At 30.8% G+C, this 26,104-nt stretch overlaps 3 protein-coding genes across 5 annotated transcripts in view; 1 reads left to right on the top strand and 2 right to left on the bottom strand.

Moving 5' to 3' along the window:
- GstE12 (Glutathione S transferase E12) overlaps window positions 1–26,104 on the bottom strand; it is a 213,940-nt gene that overhangs the window by 10,710 nt on the left and 177,126 nt on the right. The window lies entirely within an intron of this gene.
- Window positions 1,411–18,412, bottom strand: Eps-15 (Epidermal growth factor receptor pathway substrate clone 15). Of its 3 annotated transcripts, none has more exons than XM_065510842.1 (14): window positions 18,192–18,412; window positions 17,924–18,104; window positions 17,564–17,800; window positions 16,715–17,496; window positions 15,994–16,159; window positions 15,770–15,919; window positions 15,615–15,704; window positions 15,221–15,283; window positions 14,676–14,873; window positions 13,612–14,040; window positions 13,328–13,543; window positions 13,174–13,260; window positions 4,047–4,770; window positions 1,411–3,186 (listed from the first exon to the last, which is right to left on the bottom strand). In XM_065510842.1, exons 2-14 carry the CDS (start codon window positions 17,987–17,989, stop codon window positions 2,087–2,089), a joined length of 4,308 nt encoding a protein of 1,435 aa, XP_065366914.1. In that variant the 5' UTR covers window positions 17,990–18,104; window positions 18,192–18,412; the 3' UTR covers window positions 1,411–2,086. The 3 variants fall into 3 exon arrangements, with proteins under 3 accessions (XP_065366914.1, XP_065366916.1, XP_065366917.1); XM_065510844.1 differs by having other exon boundaries at window positions 17,924–18,100; XM_065510845.1 differs by lacking the exon at window positions 15,221–15,283 and having other exon boundaries at window positions 17,924–18,410.
- Window positions 20,251–24,964, top strand: LOC135961886 (uncharacterized). Its single transcript, XM_065513524.1, has 3 exons — window positions 20,251–20,865; window positions 23,534–23,643; window positions 23,729–24,964. Exons 1-3 carry the CDS (start codon window positions 20,440–20,442, stop codon window positions 24,708–24,710), a joined length of 1,518 nt encoding a protein of 505 aa, XP_065369596.1. The 5' UTR covers window positions 20,251–20,439; the 3' UTR covers window positions 24,711–24,964.

Raw genomic sequence — 26,104 nt, 5'->3', positions numbered from 1 at the left:
TGTATCTATTATTTTGAGCAGATGTGTATGTCAAAAATCGAGGTTGTCCTGGTTTTTTCCTTATATCTCAGCCATTTGTGTACCAATTTTCTCGATTTTAAATAGCAACCGAGCCGGAAGAATTCCGGAGATACTGATGTATGAATCGTGTATGTAAGTCGTAGGAAATCGTGTAGGAAAGTTGATTTCAACTGTTTCATTCCGTATCATTTTTATAGCAAAAAACAACAAAATAAGCCAAAACGATTCAAACAAACCCATCACACCTTTTGTTGTTTTGAAATAGTTTTTGCATCTAAATCGTTTTTCATCACATACCTGGGGCCGAATTACCGCATTCGTGATCGAATGAACTATCGTATCGAAAAACAATTTCGATATCGTAATTATAACAAAATGTACTAAATTTCATGCTCGATATCGAATGCCGTAATCTCAAATAAGAAATTACGATCGAATTTACTCGGTATCGAATGCGGTAATTCGGCCCCTGATTATTGTTAATAATAATTTCCAAATAGTTTATGTGAATTTTAATATAAGACATCTAAGAAAATCATGAACAACGAAGGCTAGAATCGAAGTCCCGATCTACTTATACTTTGGTACTAATACCGTAGTTAAAATACGTAGTTACCGACCGAGAGCCGAAGCATTTATCTCGTCGGATTGTACTCATTAGCTAGTCATAGCCAACAAGTTGTAGTTAGCCGATAAGAGCTGAAGAATTTATCTTCTCGGATTGCATCCATAAGCTGTATTTACCAATAATTAATCGTTAGCCAACCGAGAGCCTAATCATTTATCTCATCGGATTGTACTCGTTAACTAGTATTGGCCAATAAGTAGTTAGCAGATGAGAGCAGAAGAATTGCATCCGACTAATTATTGGTAATACTCAGTAGCTAGTCTTTACTCAGTAGCTAGTCTTTAGTTATAGAGCCAACGAATTCATCTCCTTGGATTGCATAAGTCGTTAGCCGACCGAGAGCGGAAGCGTTTATCTCGTCGAATGCTTTATTAGAAGCTTAACAAACATATTCCAAAGATACAAGACAGCTCTGTGGTAAAGAAGATTTCAAATTAAGCAGACCTTTGAAGAACCTGGACAGACTATGCACACCCCGGATGGAAACAAACTCTAGTGTTTAATCATCTCTGCAGCATGTTCTTCCGAATATCGTCTATATTTTCGAAGACTATTTCAAGATTTTAAAGGAAGCAGACCTTTGAAGAACCTGGGCAGACTAAGCACACCCCGGATGGAAACAAACTCTAGTGTTTAATCATCTCTGCGGCATGTTCTTCCGAATATCGTCTATATTTTCAAAGACTAATGTTATCTTATCTCCAACAAAAAGCAACAAAATTTTACAAAAATGTAAATACTTCATTCAAAAGAATCTCAAATTACTTTAAATATGTATACTTTAATACTTGATTATGTTCATCGGCTACACATACAAGTATTTATTGTATGTTTATTACGTTTTAATAAGTATTTTTAATTTTATAATTTTAAATAATGAATAATATCGTAAATAATACATTGAGTTCGATAACAAATAAAATTTAAAAAAAAAATATATAAGTATAAATGAATGAATGGTAATTGTTTGTATAAGGTAAAAATTAATTGAATTCATGTTTTAATTGGGATTTTCGTTTGTTCATATTTTTCATAATTATGTATATGTACTTTTCTTTTAATAAATCAAAAAATCATTATTAAAATATAATGGAATATATACGTATTACTTTAAATTAAATTAATTTAATGTAATATAATGTTACATGTAATAAATATATACTATAAATTTGGAATTAAAACAGCAATACAAGAAATATACAAAGTTAGACTTTGAGGAGAGAGAGAGATTTCTTGTTTTGTTTCTGTAAACAGAACCGAATAATAATAATATCAAATTAAAATTTAACATAAAATTAAAACGTACATTAAATTTGGGAGAAAAGTGAAATATGTAAGAGTTAAGAGAAAAAGAAGACACGATTAAATATAGTTTGTAATGTAAATAATTATAATAAAAGTTTGTCTGCAATTATATTTGCTTAATTAATTATTTATTTATTGATCCACCATGCTGCGTTTAATGGCCTCTTCCATATCATCATCAAATGTTTCCGGTTTCGAATAGTCTGCCACAAATTTGTCTGGCAATTTAGCACCGTTTTCGGGATTAGAAGCCGCAGTTTTGTCATTATTATCGTTATTATCGACTGTTAATTTATTTTGTACTTTTATTAAATTATCAGTTTTTGTTAAAGAGTATTTTGGTTTTGCAATGGAATTATTTAGATTAGATGAAGACGTTGATGTATTATTAAAATCATCCTCATTTAGCGCTGCAAAAGCATCAAATTTACCAAAATCATTATCATTAAAGGGTAAAGGAGATTTATTCAATTTCGAGTTATTGTTATTTAAATTGGTTTCTTTCAGTGAGGTGGTATTGGAAGTTCCTTTTGCAAGATTAGACGACTTAAAGAAATCATCCTCAAAGTTGTTATCGTTGAATGCATCAAACATGGCCGAAACTTGTTGCGGCACTGCTGCTGTCTTTAAGTTATCACCAAAAGCATCAAATGCTGTGACATTTTTATCGGCAACATTATTACCAAAAGCATCGAATGCATCAAGTGATGTTAGAGATTTTGTATTCGTTTTCAATTGATTTGAATTCGAGTCTAAACTTTTATTGGATGTTGTCTCGAAGTTGTCATTAAATGCATCAAAGAAGGGATCTGCTTTTGTTACATTCAATTTTTTATTCGATTCCATAGTCGATGTGGCAGATTTCGTGGAGAAAGTATCAAAATCAGCAAAATTATCAAATAGACTTGAGGATGTTGTGACTCCTGCTTTTGTGTTGTTTAAGGGTAAGGGTGTATTGCTTTTAGACTTTGTAGCGCCGGCATCTTTTATATCCGTTGCACTTGCACCCATAAATGCTGATGATGTAGACGAATGTTGTGAAGGCACTGGACTGGGATTCGATTGTAGCGTAAAGCTATCAAATTGATTTAAAAATTCACTGCTTACAGTAGAATGTGATTTAGCCGTACTGAAGGCATTCGAAGCACTCGATGAATTTGTTGTATTTGCTTGAAAGGAATCGAGGGCGAAATTGTTGTTGTCGTTGTTGAGACCGATTTTAAGTTTTTCATCTGGAATATAAGAAAAAATTGGAATATAAGTGATTTTTTTATATTTTTAATACAAAAAAAAATTGTTCCGTTTGTCTGTTTAAATCAACTTTCGGAAAGTAACAGCTTATAATTTTATTTTGAATTTAAAAGTCGATTCGAATCGCACCCAATAATGGATTTTACATTAATCAATCAGCAGTTTTTGATATTCACTCAAAATCTTATCATATAAGTTAAAAATGCGGAATTTACAATAGATGGCGTATCTTTTGAGGAATTGGAGTCATTACTCAATGAAGATTGTTGTAAAACTAAACAAGAGCTTGCAAAATCATTGGGAGCTACTCAAGCAGCAATTTCAAAAGGTTTGCGAGCAGCCGGATTCATCCAAAAGCATGGAGATTGGGTACCATACGAAATAATGCTTGAACGATATAAAAGAAAATTATTATTGCACCGAATCATTACTTGCGATGAAAAATGGATCCATTACGATAACCCGAAGCGTAAGCGATCTTATGTGAAGACCAGTCGAATAGACACCAAAGCCAAATATCCATGGCGTTAAGGTAATTCTCTGTATTTGGTGGGAGCAAAAGGGTCCTAAGGGTCTATTAAGAGCTGCTGAAATCTGACCAGACTACCAAAGGGAGCCTGTACCGATAAACTCCTAGAATATGCGACCAGACATGAATCCGTAATATTCCATCATGACAACGGATATTGGCTTGATTCGTTCTTTTAACTCGAAATTTTCTTTTTTTTTTAAATTTTTTTTTTACCAAAAAAAATTATTTTCAATATTTATCTTAAAATTGGTCAAGGATATATAAGATTCGGCTCAGCCGAATATAACACTCTTACTTATTTTTACTTACCATCCGAAGCAACAATTACATCATCTTTAAACACTTTATCCGGATCAGTTGGAAATTCGTCATCATCGTCATCGAAAGGATCTTTAATGTTAAAAGGATCCTCATAACGATAGTCTTTAAATGGATCATCCTTAAAATCTGTCGGTCCACTTATAATCGAAGATGTTGATTTGATGGTACTAAAATGATCCGTCTTTTTTGTTGTAGACGTTGCCGCTGTTGCAGTTGACGATGTCGTTGTTATTGTTCCAAACGCATCAAATACACTCGATGTACTTGGGGTTGTTGTTTTAGTTGTTGTTATTGCAGCCAGCTGCAGTGGTGTAGTGGAACGTGTTAAATGATTATTAATGTTTGTTGTTGAACTAGTGTTGGTGATGGCGGTGATGTTATCGACGGTGGTCGTGGTGGAAATGCTTGCATTTGTCTTACTATACAATTCCGTTAAAGCATCTTTATTTAAAGCCGTATTCGAGCCAAATAAGGATGTGGATGTTTGATTGGATGCAGTTGCAATTGCAGCAGGAATGGGTGGTGTCAAAGTGAAATTATCAAATAATGATAGATTTGTTGTAGACAATGAAGCTATTGACGACGTTGTTGATGACGATGGTGGAGTGACTGTTGTGGCTAATGTTGTTGTGTTCTTTAGCTTAATAAAATTGTTTTGAGTTTGTGTTTTTGTTGGTATTGTGGGTGCAAATGGTGGTGGTAAAGTGGGAGCCTACATGTTTGTTAAAAAAATAAATTAAAGTAAAAAAACAAAAAATTAACAAAATTATAAAAATAAAATAAAGCGAAAATTAAAAGACAACAACAGAAATATTTTTATTTATAAATAAGTGTTATACATTATAACTGGTTTTGAAATTCAAAAATAATCTAGCAAAAATAAATAACTTTCTGAAGCCTCCAAATAAATTGAGTGACAATAACTACAAAACATAACCTTTTAGCAAATATAAATGTTATATTTCTAAGACAAGTTCAAATTCACTACGTCTTCTCTTAAAATATAGTAAATATCAGCGTTTCAAGCATTCGAGTTTAAAATTCATGAGTGACAATAAATACAAAACATAACCTTTTAGCAAATATAAATGTATATTTCTAAGACAAGTTCAACTTTACTAGGTTTTCTATTAAAATATAGTAAATTCCAGTCGGTTCTACGCACCGGAATGACCCGAGTTCACTCGGCCAAGGGCTGTCAACTAAGCAAATACTGCTGCTACAACAACACATCTATTTCAATATTTATTTTGTAATTCTTTTTCGTACAACAACAAAAGTGATTAGAGTCAAGATTAACGAGAATTTAAAATCCAAATTAATAACGGAATTTAAAGCTGGATTGAAGCACGATCTGTGATAAATATTCAATTAAAAAATCAACAGTTTCAAAAACTATAAACAAATTTTGTAAGATTTGGGAGAAGTACCTCGTAATACAACTCCTAGACAAGATAATGTTAAGAAATTCCCAAAAATTCCACCTCGGGATTTTATCTATAATCAAAAATGTAATATTATTTCTCGAACTGTACTGCACAATTTGCCAATGAACATTTAAACCGGTCGAGACAGAAATGGAATACTCGTTCTCTTTTCGTATGAATTCACAATCAATTTAAGAGGCTGTATACCAAGTACACAAATAAAACAGGCTTTTCAGGGCAGGTATGTGTCCAATTCATATCATAAAAGATACTATAGCAGGAATCGGATAGATACATTTTAAACGATGTTATGTATCCATAGCTAAGAAAAATATTCCACCGGTTTGGAGATTCCAGCACGACAATGACCCCAAACACATCTGTAGGGTTGTAAACGAGAGGTTACAATCCAATAAGGTACGTGTTTATATCAATCCCATAGAAAATCTATGGGAACTCAAAATTATACCACCGAGGAAGCTTTACAATTTGTTTATCACTTCCATAAAATAAGATTTGTCGAGATCATCGTTGTAGTCAAATCTCTTTGCGCCGAGACATTTCTTCAGTTTCGGAAACAAGAAATAGTCACTCGGGGCTAAATCCGGAGAATAGACGGAAGAGGGAGCATTTCGTAGCCTAATTAATGGATTTTTGCTATGAATACTGCACATGAGTGTACCCGATTGCGGAAAACTTTCTCATACCCAAGTGATCATTCAAAATTGAATCCACTGATCCATGTGAGATGCCTATGGATTCCACAATCTCTCGCTCTTTCAATCTCTCGCTCTTTCAATCGTGATTTTTTTGTTCAATTGTTTCTGGTTTAAAGACCTCAACTGGGCGTCCAGAACGTTCGACATCTTCCGTGCTAGTGCGGCCACGACGAAATTCAGTAAACCACCCTTTTACCATTGAAATTGATGGATCAGATGGTAGTCTGCTATCAATGGCGGTCAAACACAAACAAAATGACGCAGGTTGTTCAAATTGTGACAGGAGGCAACTGCCACATGTTTTGTTGACAGGAGTAGTATTGTCCTTTCAGTTAAGAGCCGGGATATTTAAAAAGTCGCGGACTTATTGACCCATTCTCGTACATAACCAGGTTTTTAAAAAAGCTTATATAGCTTCAAAATTCTTTGAAGCCTACATTTGAATTTAGATATTTTGCTAAAAATTACTACCCATTCTTATTTGGGAATAGATTTGAATTGCACTATTTGAAAATCAATTAAGAACAGCAAAATATACACTTGCTTCTACTTTTGAATTTCAATTGCTGGAAAATGTTTACCTAACCAAAAAATAGTTTTTCTTTATAAAAAATAAAATAAAAAAATCACCACAATAAATATGCAAAATAAAAACAAATTAGAAACTATGCAAATACGTTAATAATGTAAAATGGACATAAAATCAAGCACAAATAAATATAAAATATTTACTATAACCAAGCTAACCACACAACATTTTCAATAATATATAGAACAAAATAAAAAATGGCAATGAAATAAATAAAAATTTGTTTGAAACTGCTAAAAGAAATCTTATTACCTTTTCACTAAAAAAAACTGTTTCATTTATATGTTTTAATTACACTGTATGTATTTTATTGTTTTTGCAAATTTTTTTTTTTTTAGTTATTTTTAGTTTTTAATGTTTATAATTTTTGTTGTTCTTTACATTAATTGAGATTTTATTAAATTATTTATTTTGTTATGCCATTTTGTATGTAATTTGTTTTTTAATAATTGTTTAAATTTAACTATAGCATTTTTCCATAAATATAATAATGATAACGAGTTTTTGTATTATATTCGTTTATTATTTTTGTTGTTTATCGGGTATTTTTTTAATAAGTTAATAAATGACATTTAAATTTGTATGTGCATGTGTTAGGTATTGAAGAATGATTACAAATATGTATTTAGTATTAATTTAAATTTCTTTGTCTAATTACTATTGTTTTGCTGTACCTAAAGTCTGGCCTATTGTTTGGTTTGGAAATCAAATGGCGAATTCGAAATGTATGCTTAGGTCATTTAGTTCTAAACATATTATGTAATTGTATTTCGTTAATACTTATGAACTGAACTGAAATAATTTAATATTTTCTGAAATATTCCTATTGTAGAAATAAAGAATTCGCATATGATTTCTCAATTTTTAACACATTTACTAACCTATTAATATTAATGGAGTATTTTTGTTATTTTCTTAATTGGTCAATAATTAATATATTTTATGTATTATGAATACTGATATTTTTAAATAATATAAATAAAAAAAAAACATTTACAATTAAATTCAAACTAGTAATATTTAGCTAAACATTTAATATGTACTTTGATTTTAATCATTGATTTTCAAAACTCGTAAATAGTTTAGGATTAAATGAAGTAATATTGATACATTATTTTTCATTTCAAATTAAACACAATAACATAATTTTTTATAAGTCCAAATGAGTAATACTTCTACTATTATGTGGTTTTCATGGTGATTATTTATGATGTCGTTAAGTTAAATATATTTTATATAGAAAAAAGTAAAATAAATCATAGTATTTCAATAATTAAATGGATTTTTCTCTTTTTAAAAAAAAAAAAAAAACACTCAATTTTTAAATGTTGGCCTATTAAACTCTGCAAAAACTTTTTGTAGTTGTAGTGATTCAATATGGAATTCATTATATAGAGAATAAATTCTCAAGGAAATGAATTAACGAATTATGCCTAGAAATTAATTAAAAATTAATTCTTTAATGGAATAGGTAAGAGCACAAATGTTATTTGATTTTAAAAATTAAATTAATATTTCTTTCGAACATTTTATTCTGCCTTAAAAGTTTTTGAAATGTTACTGAGTATTTAAAATTGACTAGATATCATTTAAAAAGCCACTATTTAAACAAATACTACTAGAGACTGCTTTTTATTCAGGCTTGTCACAGAACTCCATTCCGATCGAAAGTGAAATTAATTCCGTATTTTGCTTCTGCAGAAAAAGTAAAACGAAAATTTCTTTCGTAATGAAACCACTTTAAGTTTTCAAAGTGGAATTGATATTTCTTTGTTTTTCTAAAATGTTTAATCAATTTCTGTACCAAAAGCTTCACTTTTGTTTTAATATTAAAAACTCTGTCAAATTTAAATCAGAAATATAGAATTATTAAATATTTTTGGAATTAATAAATTAAAACGAAATCGATCGGAATAAAAACTACGGAATTGAAACCATTCCGAACAAAATGTCTGACAAAGCCTGATTATTTGGGTTTCTTACTCTTTGTTCCCAAGAATTTGAAAATTTACTATGATTTATTTTATAAAGCAAAATAATGTTTTAAATTTTCTTTTGAAATAAACCACTTTAAAGCTGTTTTATGATTTTTATTCATTTATGAAATGATTTTTTAAGGGAAATCGTTAATGTTAGTTATAGGGCAGAAAATGGTTGGTGGTTATTTAGAAAATTAATATTAATTGTAGTTATTTAAATTTAACGAACACTTTTTTTATTCAAGATGTTAAGGTACACGAAGAAATATTATAAGCGAACAAATGTTTAAATATTTTCTTTATTATAGTTTAATGTTTTTTTTTAGTTATTAAGTATTTAGGGGGAGCATCCGTAAATACAGTAAATTTATACAACACTACTGCAGTGATCTTCATCAAAATGTTTGATGCTGCTTTTAGTAAATACCAAATATGCTTTGGCATATTATATGTCATATTGTCATAATGTCCTAATATTTTACAATGGTTTTTATTGCCTTTCAAGCAAAAAATGTCCTAAAATAATACTACTCTGTATGCTATGTTTATTGTGCTATCTTAACCAACCAACAGAGACCTGCGCCCAACGCCTAAGAGTCGGTTAAGCCGAGCCGCCGAGTCGTGAAATATTAAGACATTATGACATGATAAGAGACCTTGTGAATTGACCATATAGTGACTTAAAATTATTGCATTTATGGATGAACTCCCCTCTATGTTAGTTTGTTAAATCATGTGTTTAGTGTAAAGTGTATGTTATTAGTTATTAGCTAAATATTGTTAAGTCACTTTGAAATTGTTTTAGACATACATTAACTTAATGATAATAATAATAAATAATTAACTAGAGAAATTCTTTGGTTGAGGGAATGTTAAAATGGAATTATTCGAACGCGCATAAATAACCCAGCAGATAAAATAAAATGTTAAAAATGTAAGAAGAAGTCAAAATGATGTTTACTACACTCCTTTTAACTAATAAATTACAAGTTTTATAATGATGAAATGAACAATTGAAAACTTTAAAAAACTTTCGTGAACAAGAATAACTAAAAGTTGTTGAAAAATTTTAAAATAGCATAAGAGTCTACTGACGTATACTATTTTGTGGTATTCAGGGCGATTATTTACGAAGCCAAACAAGTAAATTAATTTTCATGATACAGACCAAAATTTTAAAAATTTTATCCTCTTCAATCCTGCATCATATTTCATCATTAATTCGACAATGTTTACTCTATATACCTTTCACCATGAATTTAAGTTTGTCATTCCCTTTTTAATTTATACAATTTTTATTTGCGATCCCATGTTCACTGAGTTCATGTTCGAGCAACAGGCCTAATACCTTAGAGCCCCATATCAGACACCTGCACTTTTAAAAGTGAAATTCCGAAAATTTTATAAAATTACTAAGGAACTTTTATCAAAACCGGCAGCTATTTTCAAGCCGACTTAAGCCGACAGCCGTTCGGAGCAGGTATCTGCCCCACATAGACCGTACCGTCCCCAACTTATTGTCAACATGTTGTCAATGACTTCATGACACTCCCCTCTTATTAAACTGTTCCCCTAATTCTACTTTAACAATTGGATCTTCGATCCAGAATAACCCGAGTCTCACACGACCAAATATTGAGAACTCAATGATAAGATATTTATAGCCTGTCAAATGAAAGATTTCTAAGCGAAAGAAATCTGATTTAAGTTTCCCTATCGATATTGTGAAACAGACTATTATTTCCCACGTCAAGAACTTTCGACAACAGAAAACTTACTGAAATAACAGCTGTCTACATACGATTTATTTATCGTGAACCCCATTTTGTATGATTCGTGTTGTAGTTATTATATACCAGAAATGTAGTCATACCCCCATATGCATAAACAGTTTATAAATTTATCAAAGGTTTATTAAACAAAATTTCCTTACAAAATCAGTTTTATAAACCTTTGATAAATTTATAAACTGTTTATGCATATGGGGGATAGAGTTCAAAAAGATCGAAATATTGGTCGTAGTACCAAAAAGTATATATAAACACGAAAGGCCCCAAAGCAAAGGCGCTAACTGGCTTGATAAGGTTTGAAAATTGGCAATATCATACCATGATTTCACCTAGTCCCCATACAAATATCCCCCCGGAATACTGTTTGAACAGTCATAAATATATGGACTAGGATCGACCTGTGGCCGAAATTCGACCACTTTTAAAACGCTTTTTTACCACCTTTGTGGAAAGAATTTTGAAACAGTTTTTTATATTGTGCATATCTAGAGAAAATAAGCTTTTAAACCATATATATTTCGTCATTATTGGTGGACAATAACATACTTAAATGTGTACCACAAAAAAACGTGTAGCCTATTTATATATAAGATTATGCGGCAATCCTGATAAAATTTTCCACAAGTTAGTTCTAAGGACTCTGAAATTATACTGTAAAATATGGCGAAAATAAGGCAAGATTTGTCACTGGTCCATCTTACAATGTCCCCCTCAGAAAATGACATTCTTAATTGCCTTATAATAATTAATATCGCGATGAAATTGGACAAAAACAAGTTGTATATGAACCTTTCTACCAACTTTTGTGAGGATCGGTCCATAATTGACCCTACCCCCCATATAACCCCTATATCAGAAAAATATTTTATTGTCAACACATAAAAAAAAATAGTCCATACTGGTGGTGGTATACAAGATTCTGACATCTATGAATATTTACCTAATATTTTTTTAATTTTGCCATAAATTAAATTTGTGAATATAATCCCGAGTTTTTCACAATAAAAAAAAAATAAAAATGGAATTGTCCAAATGACTCTATAGATGTGTTTACGAATATGATAACAATCGGAAGAATTCAATTAGTTTGCGACGTTTTATGGAATTCAAATAGGTGATGGAAACGGAAATCGATTGGTAATAAAACCGATCGATTTGAAAGATTACGATGAATTTTGTTCAATTTCAAGTTTAATGTTTGAACTAGTGTATTATTGTATTTCATTCCAAAATACAGCCCAGATAAAATATGTGATAAATGTGATAAAATTAATGAAAATTTATACTATGGATGAAAGTAATAAATTCATCAAATTTTTCAGTTTCAAAACGATTAGTTTCAAAATCGATTTCCATCAAATAACTGATAAACAGTTTTTTCCAATACATCAACTTCCAATCAAGTTTAATGTTAGCTTTTCATAATTTCTATGCCATAAATTTGTTGATTCAATATTGTAAATCTATATTTACCAACATTAGTAAACTGAATAGGAGGAAGATTAAATGGTGTTATCGTTTCAATATTCTAACTAAATCGAAAAATTTAAAAACTATGTTGTGTTGAGGGAATATTTCAAAACTATTTTTTTGGTTAAAATATACTGCTTTCACAAAAAAATTAACACTGATCCTGTACTATGTTCATGATCAATAACTTAAATTGATGTTAATATTTGATTTTTATCAGTTTTATATGTATTACAAATAAAAAATAAATAAATAAATCTGCTGGGTTTAATTGGTACTATTAGCTTAATGCATAAAAAAACTAACAATTTTATAAAGCCTTCAGTTTGTTAATGTTAGCACATGATAGATTAATGCAATAAGTGTTGATTATTAAGTAATAGTATTAATTAATTTAGTTACACTCTAAATTATTATACATATAACGTTAAATTTTCATTTAGGTTTGTTTTATCGTTTTTTGTTATGAAGGAAATTAAGAAAACAACATTTTAACATTTTCATTTAGTTTTGCATAATTAATGTATGTTAATTAATAAACGATTAATTAATTGGTTATTTGTTTCTTATGTTCTGTTTTTTTTAATATGTTTTATGTATATATATATAAAGAGAGGGTTTGAGGGGGGGGGGGGGGGGGCATAGAGAGTTAGAGAGACAGTTAATATATATACGAGTAAATGTAATGCGATATTATGATGTTCACTGAAAATAGAATTGTTTGTAGAAAAAAAATGTAAAAGCATACAGTTAGTATGGTTTTGTCTCAGGATAAAAAAGCAACTAAATAGCCAAAGAATAAAAAAAAAACAATTCGATCGAAAACAAATTTGAAATTAAGTTGAAAATTCGTATAAAATGAATGAATGTATAGTTATAGTTTAATGAAATTTTTGTTTAGTAAAACTAAAGAAAACTAAAATTTTGTTAAATATTTATTAAAATATAACAAATAATAATAATAATAATAGTATAAAGCCAAAAACAACAAAAGATTTAAATAATAAAAAATAACATAATTTAAACAACAATAATAAATTGCAAACTACTGTTTTTTTGGTTAGTACAAAATTAAATTGTTTTATGAAAAAGCGGTGTGCATGCATTACCACCGATCCCAACGTACTGAATAATTACCCACCTTATTGTCAAAATCGGCGAAATCAGCAAAACCTCCTGGATTTGAGGAAGAACCAAAGGCATCTGGTTGAGCCGGACGATTTGGAGCCTAAAATTAAATGAATAAATACATTATTTATGGTTTAAAGTTTTAGGAAGAAGAATAAAAAACCAACCTGTATGGGCCTGGGTGGAGCTGGTCTTGGCGGTGGTACCTTTGATTTTTTGGGCGGTAAAGCTGGACTAGGCGATTCTGGTCTAGGTGGAGGTCCTGATTTATTACTGCTACCTATTGAGGAAGCAGTCTGTGTATTGGGGCTTAACACCTGACCCTGACCCGTGGGCGCATGTAACGAAGCGAAGGGATCACTGTCAAACGTATCTTTGACAGGCTGGAATTTATAATAAATTAATTTCAAATAATATAGAATAGAAAAAAAAAAAAAAATCGAATTATTACCTCTGGTTTATTTGCAAATGCATCACCACCAAATGGATCCTTTTGTGTTTCTCCAAAGCCGCTAGTTGTATTGCTGCTGCTGAAAGCATCAAATCCTGCATCGAAACCAGTATTAAAACTGTCATCAAAACCTCCTTTTGCTGTTGTGATCGTCTTTGTTGTATTACCCACAAAGGGATCACTTTCAAAACCATTTGTTGTAAAGCCATTATTTTTATTTAAAGCTGTTTTATTATCATTGAATGGATCGTCATTTATTCCAATCTCTTTTTCTAATGTTTTACGTGCCTCATCTAAATCTGGTTCAATTTTCAATTGATACTCTGACACTAGCTCAGTGTTTTCTGCTTCAATAGCAGCTCGACACAATAGTAAAGCATCAGTCATTTGACGTTGGGTCTCCATTAGTTGCGTTACCATTGAACGAATCTAAAGAGGAATGATATAAATCATATTTGTTTTAAATAAATTTGTTATTATAGCTGAAGTAAATTTATTATTCTATCGGTTTCAGTGTGAGAGAGATGATTTGTTCGGTTCAGGACGACCAGGGCTGTCAAAAAGTTTGAAGACCAAGAATTGGCGGCATTACTCAATGAAGATTGTTGTCAAACTCAACAAGAGCATGCAAAATCATTGGAAGCTACTCAAGCAACAATTTCAAAACGTTTGCTAGCAGCAGGATTCCCAAAGGCAGAGAAATTGAGTGCCATACGAATGCATGTCCGAAATGATGTTTGAAAAATGATGCTATAAAAAAAAAACATTTTTGCACCGAATCATTACTTGCGATACAAAATGAATCCATTACGATAACCCGAAGCGTAGGAAATCGTATGTAAAGCCCGGTCAACCAGCCAAATCGACACCAAAGCCAAATAACCATGGCGCTAAACTAATGTTCTGTATTTGGTGGGAGCAAAAGGGTCCTACTTATTATGAGCTGCTGAAAACTGGCCAGACCATTACATGGAACCAGTACCGAGCGAGCATTTGTCGAAAATGCGGACAGACATGAAATCTTTAAATTTTGTTTTTATTTTAAAAAATGTTTATCACCTTACCGAACTTATTTGCAGCTGTGTGTTTTGTAAATGATTAGTTAATTTTTGTAATTCTCGATTATTTTCATCATATTCCTTTTGCAACGAGTTCTCCTCATCTTTAAGTTTTTGCAATTCGGAACGTTTTGCATTCAATTCACCCTCTTGTTCATTAATGGTATCTTCTTGTTTCTGGCATTGTTCACGGATTTTATTAACCTACAAATAAAAGGATTAAACAAAACATAAACAGCATATTAGATGATGTTATTTAAAAACATTCAAAAGTAGAAAGAAGAAAAAAAACGTTCAAATGGAAAACACACAAAGACTATGAATAATTGGGACAACATGCAGCACAAGACTTTACCCGAGTAAAGAGAATGTTTACTTTTCATATTTGGCAGAAGTGTGTACAAAAAACATAAAAAATTTAACAAATTATACAAGTATGTAGTATGTATTGTATTGTATATAGAAAATATTAACACAAAATCAGACAATATAAATTAGGTATAATAAATAAAACAAACAAAAATGGTATAAGAGAACACAACGCAACCAACCTGAATTCTCTTTTGGGAAATATCTACATTTATATTTGCTAAGGACATCTCATATTCAGTGCTCTTTTTTTTGAATTGTTTTAAATTGAATGTTATTGGAGTTGGGGAGTTTTATACAGGATATTTGTGAAATTGTTTGTTTAGGGATTCATGTAAAAACCAAATCAAATTGTGTTGATAACATATTTTTATTATATTAAAGCAATTTGAGGCCAATTTGATTTAACACACAAAAAATAAACACACCCGTTTTATAAAAGGATTTTTTTTACATCATAAAAAAGTAAAAAATAATAATAAAAATTAAACAAATTTAAAAACAACAAAATTTAGTTAAATCAAAATTAAATTAACTACTTTTAATAAATAAATATTTACAGCTACTGAAACTAACCTGAGCTTTAAGATCGTCTAAACGTTTCTGGGCCTCGCCGCGTTGATTTTCTAATTGTTTTAAAGTGGCTGATAAAGTATCCAATTCGCTCTGGAATAATATTTATATAAGAATTATTTATTGTTATTAATTTATTTAAGATATTGTCTCTTTACCTGCAAACTTCTAACTTCGCCATTTTTAATGCGTATATCGGCTTCTTTTTGAGCTATTTCTGTTTCTAAAGCTCGTCGTTCTTTAGCCAATTCTTCTATTTCCTTTGATATCATTTCCAGTTCTGGATTAGTGTAAGTTGGCTTAGATTCCTTTTATTTCAATCGAAATCATATAAATTATTGTAGAAAAGATTTTGTTAAAGAAAACAATATTGATATCTTACTTGTACATCTACGCCGGTTACAATGCCGCGCATTGAAGGTGGCACCATGTTGGCAGTCAATACTTGTGGTGGATCAATGCCTTTTTGTTTGCGTTCTACCATCCACATGGCCAAAGCGAATTGTTCTAAAGTTAATTTACCCGATTGGTTAGTGTCACAGAGGGCCCTGGAATGGGGGAATTAAATTTTTTTTTTTCAATTAGAATTTTTATTTTCAAAATAATAACACGTAAAAAAACAATTTTTGGCTGTATCTGTACCAGCCGAATCTTATATATCCTTCACCAAAGTATAGTTTATGATTGAAAATCGTTTGACAAAAATATTTTGATAAAAATTTTTAGTTTAAGATTAAAAAAAGTTTGGCAAAAATATTTTGGTGAAATAAAAACACGGCTTCAAAAATATTTTTGACCATTGTCGGTCTTCTATGGCGTTATATTCGTCGTTGGAAAAATCTTTGAATTGAATATCATTAGATATCCATATCGAGATATAGATCATAAATGGTTAAAAATCGAGGTAGTCGCGATTTGTATAAAATGCAAAAGATATAAGCAAACATTTTTTCAGCCAAATTTCACCAAAAATATTTCCCAATTCTTATAGTATATTTTTGTGATGGTATTAAAGATTCGGCACAGGCGAATATATTTAATTAAGGGATAAATTGTGTAATAAAAAGTTTAATTTTAAATTCAACTATATTCTATTAACATACCAAATATGGGCCAACATCTTTTGGGGCACGCCTGATTGTAAGAAGACATTTTTAACCTCCAGACCAGACACCAAACCATCTTTATCGCGATCAGCTTCTCTAAACATGACCTCAAAACGTTTCATATCGTCGGGTGTAACAACCCAATCGGCATTGGCAGTAACCGAGGGCGGAGCACCAATGGGTATAAGAGGATCTGTGGAAATAAGCGGTGCCACAGTGGCTGGGCCACCAACTGGAGGAACACGTTGCATCGGTGGTGGTACAGTGACGGGTAAGGGTATAGCTGGCGGTGGTGCAATATCCTTGGGGAAATTAGCTACAAAACCGCCATCGCCAAAACCTTCATTAGATGGTGCCCTAGGAACGGCAGCACCAACTGGTGGTGGTGGCATTGCTGGAGGACCAGGTTTGTTTGGTGGTCCCCCTAAACCGGGCTTACGTAATTCAACTGGCAAAATATCGGGTACAGTACGTTTTTCTAGTGTTTTATATACCAAATGCATGGCAACTAAGAACTCATGCTTATCCAAATTTCCATCTTTGTCCTGATCAGCTAAATCCCAAATTTTACCCAAAGTTTCCATGGGTAATTTGGATTCCAATAAAACACCTTTGACTTTATTGCCCGGCAGCATACCACCCACTGGTTTCAGGGACTCAAATAGCTGTTCATATTTTAAACGATCAATAACACCAATAGACCAATCTCCCGTGGCCATACCAGCTGCGGCAACTGGTGCGGGCGGTACTCGAGGTGGCACTATCTTAGGAATGTCGCCCTAAGTAAATAAAGTAGAAATAAATTTAAACAAATCAATATTAATCTACATATATCACAAAACATACCACTTTGGGAGGTCTTTCTGTGTCCATGTAAATGTTATTCATGTTATAGACATGACCATGTTGAGCCAGAGACACCAATTTAAGGGCTACATAAAATCCCGGTCTATCCAAATACCCTTTGCCATTGGGATCAGATAAATCCCATACACGACTCAATACCACATCGCTTAGACCAGATTTTTTTAAAAACTTTGCTGCGGCCATAGCTTCTATGGTACCCGCACCCTTAGGATCCATCTACATTTAATAAGAAATAGTATAATTAGCATTATCTTCAATTTGGCTAAAAATCAATGGCCACTTCCGTCATAGATAACGAGTTATTACAAAATGATTTTTTATTGATATTTCTCCTCTTACCTGTTTGTAGTAGGCCTCATAAATTGCTCCATGTTTGCCGCACAATTTAGCAAAATCTATATTCATTTTGTTGCACTTGGTTCCTCCCTTTTTATGTTCTTGTTATTTAACCCAAAATATACAAAAGTTGTTCAACAAAGTTTTCTGCTCAAATTTTTACATTCAATTGTGATTACACTGCCTTTTACAAGAAGGAAAAAAATGTATTTTTTATTATCACAAAATCGATAAACTGTAGAAAAAATTCTGACAGTTGAATCGATTTTACCCCAAATAAAAAATAACTGTGGTGAATTTTATAGCAAATTAATGAATGCTATTTTTCGATTTGGCGACGACACCCTTAATTTTTATTTATTTTTTTGTTTCTTCTATTATAGCTTTTTTATTATATTCCGAACGAACTTTTTTCACAAGCAACACATCTATAGCTATTGGATTATTTATTGAGAATACCTATTTATTCGAAAATTTCTTTTTAACTCTATTATTTTGTTAAATAATTCCAGCACAGAAATGCACAGTGATGGTAATTTAGCTAATTTAGCGATTCTGTAAACATTTTAGCGGGGAAAAGTGTAGTTTAGCTGTTAGCGGAACTTTTAGCGATTTCTTTAGTGATGCCATTGCTAATGAAATGCCAGTGTAAAAACAATAGAGGGCTCCAAAAAAATTAAATTGCGAATTTTGACCACCCACTTCCCAGAATTATTCTATGTATTGCAGAAATACGTTCTGTAAAATATTAGGATGATAGAATAAAGTTAACTGGTGGCGCAACGGCTCTAAAAATTAGACCCGTTTCACATTAGGCAATTTAGTTGCGCAAGTGTGTTTTTCATTTTCAATAATAATAATAATATAAGAACAAAACAACTTGCCGAGTATAAATCTGAAAAATGTTCTTCTCCTTATCTCTGACATCGATAAACACAAAAATTGCGCAAGAGACTTGCGTTATTTTGGATTATTTCGGTAATTTTGTTTTATCGGTAAGGGTAGTTATTTCGATAAAGGTAGCTGCTTAAAGTTAACGGTATTTGCTGTTATTTCGGTGACGGCAATTTTATGCTGAATTAAATTATTATTAATTTAGTAAAATTAAAAATAATTTGGAAAAAGTGTTTTTATTATATTTTAAATGGCAAAAACTCAACACATTCATACTTTTGCACTAACACAATTGTGTAAATTTACACATGCATAGTTATTGTGTTAGTGCAAACGTATAAATGTGTTCAGTAACTTACACTGTTACTTGCATGTGTAAACGACAGGTTAAAGTCATCTTAACTAGATTATTAAAATTTGTAGAATTACATTGAAATGAATAGGATAAAGACAATTGAAGTTGACAAGAACAGCTTCATAAACGATGTCATTTACCCTAACACCTAAACCACGAGCTTAAGTTAGCAAGCAATTTTGTCCTGAATTTATTTAAATTAACGTTTAGAAAAAGTATATTAGACCGGCAACCTATTTTACATAAAGCACGTAGCTTTTGTATATATTGGTTGTTGTTGCAACACAAAAGTTGTGATAATTTAGCGAGTTTTCTATCAATTGTGGCGGTTTTAAAAACAAATTCTGACTTTATTTTTATTTGAATTTTTGTACAACTGAATTTTGGAAAGTTATTAACTATAAAAATTATATAACTATTGTGTAATTTAATAAAAAATATTGTTTTGACAATTGCTTGCTCAGAGAATTTTTGAGAACTACAATTCTATAGGTATCTGTGAGTTATACCCAATTTACAACTAACGTGAGATATCAAGTAAAACTAAATCTAGCTTTGATAACGGAATTGTCCACAAATCAAAAACAATCACTATAAAACTGATATATGTTTTCAATGCATCACAAAATTTTTTTTTAAATTTTAGATGCACTTCTTTTTTAATTCAAAAACATATATAATCTAGGGTTCTATAAATCGATTGTTCGAACAATCGACTTTTTGCTGAAAAAAGTCGAACAATCGATTATGTTATCTCAAAAGTGGAATAGTCGATAATAGTCGATAAAAGTCGAAAATAGTCGGTAAAAGTCGAAAAAAGTCGAATAGTCGACAAAAGTCGAAAATAGTCGATAAAAGTCGAAAAAAGAATACAGTATTGTATTTTGAAATTTATCGATAATTTGAAAAATCAAATTTAAATAGATTTTGGCTAGATTCCATTAAGAATTATATATTCTCATTCCAATTAAAATTTTCAGTCTGTTTTCTGTATTCATCCAGAACAAACATTTTGCGTGTTTTTTTTTTATGAAAAAGTTATCAGCACTGAAAAGGGGATACAAAGAAGAAGGAGTAGATAAAAGATAAACAACAAATGTCTTCGCGATTTTTTAGCGTATATAAACAAAAAAAAAAAACCTTTAGGTGTAGAAAATTTTTGCGGTTTTTACTTATTGGTCGAATAAGAAATTAAGAAAATTGAATTTTCAATTAAATTAAAGTTAAATAAGTGTTATTTTGTTTGCAATTCAAGATAAAAAGTTGTGCAATGAAGTTAAATGAAGCCGTTAGTGGGAGTCCTGTTGTAACACCTCTCAAAATATCATCCGTATTGGGCCAGAAATTATCAAAGGTGGAGCCAACGCAAAAAAATGAGTTATTAGAGAATGGTGCTGCTGCAGCAAACGATGAAGATTTTGACAATTTCCCAGACGATGATGAAGAAGATTCTACAAAAGATGAAGACGTTGCAGGTTTTGTTAAAGAAAACATTAAGATGGATCTGAAATTAGTGGATATGGAAGTTGTAGAGGGCGGAGGTGGTGGTGGTGGTAGTGTTGGCGTTGTTGCAGATGGTATTGCCGGAGGAGGTGTTGATAATGATACAGCCGAAACAGAAGAGGAGTCGAACGCTGGCGTTAAAAAGAAGGGTGTACGTAAAAAACGTTCTATCAATTGGGAGGAAGCAGAAAGGGTTAGTACAATTAAATTTTAATTAAGAAACTTTCTTTGCTTTGCATTTATTAGTTTTTCTTCTTTTTTGGGGATTTGGCGAATCAAATTTTGTTTTGTCTGAGCCTTTTTTATTTGCATATCTATCTATGTATGTATTCTTTATTTTGTGTATAATTTATGATTTTATTTGGAAATATTGTTGAATATAATGATTTTCAACGTTAATTTTATTTTAAAATCACATTGGGTTGAGTTTTTATATTTTTTTTTAAATTTTTTATGATTAACCCTTAAATGGCCTGAAAATAATTTTTCCCTTATTGTATTTTGTTGAAACCTTAACGATTTCCTTTTGATGGTGATTGCCTTCTCTTTTTATTGTTTTTATTTTTAATGGTGTCCTTGCTGAAATGTATAGTTATGTTTAGTCCTTAAACCTTGTGAAAGTTAAATTTGTTTCTTATATTTTTCTTAAATATTAACACTATCCTTTTACTAGTATTTAAAGCTATCCCTATTATCTGGTATGTGATGGAAATTGATTTCAAAAATGAAACGATTTGAAACAAGTAAGAGAACTTTATTCGGCTGTGCGGATTTTATATACCCTTCACCAAAGTACAGTATAAATATCAAAATACAAAGTACAAAAATTACTTCTATAGCTACTATTTGTTTTTTAAAGAAAATTGATGTAAAATCTCAAATCCTGATTTAACTAATAATCACAAAAATAATAAAATAAAACCCTCTGCAACTGACGTGGATTAATTTTAACAATATAACTGATATGGGGTCTAGCAGACCCCTCACTTTTAAACTCATTTACTATGTTGAAGTTTTTGACTAGCACCTTATTTGCCTTATTTATAACAGTAAATAGTTTTCAAGCTAACATAATATTAAAATTGGAATTAAAGGAAGTATCTTTAAAAATATGACTTATTTTATTTAGTTCCACTTTACGAAGGTACGCAAAATTAGCTTTTTGCGGTGTCTGTCAGACTACGACATCAACTGCAGAGGGTTAGGTGGAATGAGTCTAACAAAATATTCAGCTGTGTTCAAAAGCTAGAGATAGAGCTTCGAAGAAAACATTTATATCGCAGAAAAATTGAAAAAACTTGAACTGTTGCACAATGTAATGCTGTTTTATTTTCCGATGAATATCGTGTGGCCAATAGGGGTGCCCGACGATTGTTCATAGGCTCTGAACCGTTTTTTGGCATCCCACGTGGATACACTATGAAACAAATCAGAATTTTACGTATTTTGGGGTAATTTACCAGGACATAGACAGTCCAAAACGTTCATTACTCTGTGCAGACTTAGATCTCAATGGTTGCTATCACTTGGAAAGGTTGACTTGAAAGTACTTATTGGATTATTCACGGGACACTGTGGTTTACGTATCACAAATTTACTCCAATTCAAATGAATTTGTTAAAAGGAGTGCAACCGTTTTTTGGCATCCCACGTGGATACACTATGAAACAAATCAGAATTTTACCTATTTTGGGGTAATTTACGAGGACATAGACAGTCCAAAACGTTCATTACTCTGTGCAGACTTAGATCTCAATGGTTGCTATCACTTGGAAAGGTTGACTTGACAGTACTTATTTTATTATTCACGGGACACTGTGGTTTACGTATCACCAATTTACTCCAATTCAAATGAATTTGTTAAAAGGGTTGCAATTCGTTTTCAATTCAAATGAATCTGTCAAATGAATTGCAATTCAAATTAATTTGTTAAAGTGAATTGCAATTCATTTCCAATTCATTTGAATTGATTTTGATTTCATTCAAATGAATTAGAACAATGAATTGCAATTCAAATGAATGAAAACAAAAATGAGTTGCAATCAATCAAATTCAAGAGCAGATCTAGGGGGAATGAAAAATAAAAATTTAGGTTTCTTTTAGCAAATAAACAAAATGTTCCCATTTCGATAGGATTTTTCGCCGATACCTAATAATTAAATTTTTATTCTGCCGCTACCTAACAATTCCAGTATATCATGGGAATTTTAAATCTAAGAATTGTTTGTATTTGGACTGTACTAGGTTATAAACCAAACGAGAGTAATGCTTGCTGTCTTTTACATACAAAATTAGTTGAATAACAAAACGACATTGTTTACTGTAGATTTACTTACAAAATCAATTCAATTCAAATGAATTGTAAATGAATTGCTAAATCTTTATTCTAATTCATTTGAATTAATTCAAAATCAATTCTATTCAAATGAATTAAAAATGAATTGCACATTATACAAATTCATTTTAATTGGAAACGAATTGCAATTAATTTTTACCAAATTCATTTGAATTGACTCAAATTTCATTCAATTCATTTTTTTTTGTGTGAAAAGAATTAATTCAAAATTTGCTAATTCAGTGCATGAATAATTCGCGAAAATTAATGAGTCTTTCTTATTAAATTTTGTAAATATTTCTTGGGCTAAATTGTGCTAGAAAATAATAATATTCTACAATCGTTTGAAATTCATCACACATTTTCGAATAGATATATTTTCATCACATACCTGTATATTTACTGTTTTCATTTAAAAAAAAATATTTTTATTACGCTTGCGATTGTAAATTTGTGTTGTGCACTATATAAACTGTTAAAATATTTATAAAGTACTACAATGGTGTTGTGAATTCTTTTTCATTAGAGCCTTCTAGTTGAGGTTATTAAACCCAAAGTTGATTTTGTGGAAAATAAAGCTGTTGATGCTAAAAGTATTAAATCCAAACGTATGGCTTGGTTACATGTAACCAAACAGTAAGTGATGTTTAATATTATCATACAATATATAAATTTAATGATTTTTTTTTAAATTAACAAAAAAAAAAAACTATCATCCCAGATTTAATTCTTTAAATTTTCGTCATCGTTCTTTGGAACAAATACAAGTGCAGTGGCGTAGTATGAAAAACTCAGCCAAAAAAGAATATCAACAAAAACATCCCAAGAGCACGTCACCGCTGGAGGGTTTACAAATGTTGGAGTTTATGGAGGAAATGCAAAAGGAGCCTATAATGGGAGGCACGCGCAGCCAGACCAGAAATTCGACAATACAAAATTCAGTGAAAAAGGAATTGCTTGATGACATGGATGATGAGGAGGAGGACACACCTTTGGCCGCCTTGCCCAATACCCTGTTGAATCACAGCAACAGTGAAGACACCCAACCAACATCCACTTTAGCACTACCATCACCTCCCACCTCAGCTGATTCACATCACTTGGAATACCAGCAGCAGCAGCAGCTAATGGAAGTCAACAATATCAGAATGAAAAAGAAAAAATCTCTACCGAAAATTAAACAAAAGCTCACCAATACAAAGAGTCCATTGTTAAGCTCGAAATTGCAAGAAAAATCCAGTTCGGGTGTGGGTATAGGTTTGAAAATCAAAAGGCAAAAGTGTGAAACATCAACATCATCTTCCTCCTTAACGGATGTTTCCACCACTGGCATAATGTTGACTTCAATGTCCAATGCGAATGCAAGTTATCATACCACCGATTCAAAAACAGCCAATAATAACACCATTTCCCTGACTGCTTCAAATCTAAACACTCCGCCTCTTTCACCTCCCATATGTTTAGATGAAAAGTATAAGAAACAATTGTTTGATCTGGTTAAAAGGGCACGCTTGGCCGAGATAGACTTTGCGCGCAAAGAACACGAGCAAAAGTTACGATTTGAACAGCAAGAGCAGGAACTCAAATTGCGTTACATGACCGAAATCCATGAACAACGAATGCGTTTTTGCATGCAGGAACATGAAGCTCGCATGCGTGTTTTCTCCACAGCTACGGTCGCTGCAAAAACCAACGAAATATAAAATATTTACATGACATACTGGTTACACATTAAAATTATTGAAAAGTTAAAGATTAAATGCCAATAATATATAGACACAAATGGGAAATAATAGTAATAATAATAATGTATTATACTCTTACATAGGAATTATGTATTTACATATGTATGTATAACTTGTGCATTTATTATTTTATAAATTATTTCAATACTCATCTAATTTTGAATGGTTGTATTCATTTCAATATTCAAACATTTCACTACTTGAAACATAAAGTTTATATCATCGGTCTTATTGGAGTTCGAAAAGTTTTGAATTTTTTAAAACCAATTAGATGCTAGCTGGATACGACATTCTATTTCAAGTTGTGCAAACTTTAATTGTAAATGAATCTTTATTTTTATTATTATTATTATTTTTTGTATTAATAAAACTTACATATAAGTATTTACTTAACAATTTTCAGTATTATTAAGTCATTTTATATTATTCTTTTTTTTTTTTGAGTGTTTAATTGATAATTGTGTAGTTTAATATTATATATTTTTGAGCTCTAAGTTCGTAACAACCATTAATTTGGTGCAAAATAAATAATTTAAAAGTTTTAATAAATAAAATGATAAAATTAAATAAAATAGAAGTGCAATAATTGACGATGTACTTGTGTTTATTTAACATTTTTAAAGAAAATTTATGTTTTTTTTAGTTTTAATTGTTTTCAACAGATTTATAAAGTAATGCAATCTGCAGCATGTACTTTCTTCTTTGAAGAGATATGTGTAATTCATCAGTCAACAGTAGGGTTTCTAATTTCCTCAATTTTTTGCATTCCCGGAAAATATTAAAAAAATCTGGGGCCAAATTACCGCATTCGTGATCGAATGAACTATCGTATCGAAAAATGATTTCGATATCGAAATTATGATAAAATTTACTAAATTTCTTGCTCGATATCGAATGCCATAATCTCAAATAAGAAAATTACGATCAATTTTACTCGATATCGAATGCGGTAATTTGACCCCTGTTCAATCCCGGGAATAAATTAATAAATTACGCCAAATAAAGTAAATTTTTCAAATTTCGAAATGATGAACGCATCTCAATAATTCTCGGTCTAAATTTTGTTAGTTTTTGTCACTCAAAGAAAATAGTTTTCAGTCTAACTAACTGAATGATTCAGTCTAACTAAATGATGACAAAAATTAGGTTATATTGAATTACGATTTAATTCAACTGTGTAGAAAAAAAAAACTCTGATTATAATCGAATTATTAGATTAGATTCCGATTAGGAGCCCTAATTAACAGGCATAATAGTTCAAAAGTACATAAATATGATTTTAACGATAAGAGTTGCAGTTGAGGTTTCTCGATATTTTATTTTTCACAGTTTTTTTTACTGACTTTTGTGCA

The sequence above is a fragment of the Calliphora vicina genome, chromosome 5 (assembly GCF_958450345.1).
Source record: "Calliphora vicina chromosome 5, idCalVici1.1, whole genome shotgun sequence".
NCBI classification, from domain to species: domain Eukaryota; kingdom Metazoa; phylum Arthropoda; class Insecta; order Diptera; family Calliphoridae; genus Calliphora; species Calliphora vicina.
The sequence above is the reverse complement of the archived record's forward strand: the minus strand, read 5'-3'. Positions and strand labels throughout refer to the sequence as shown.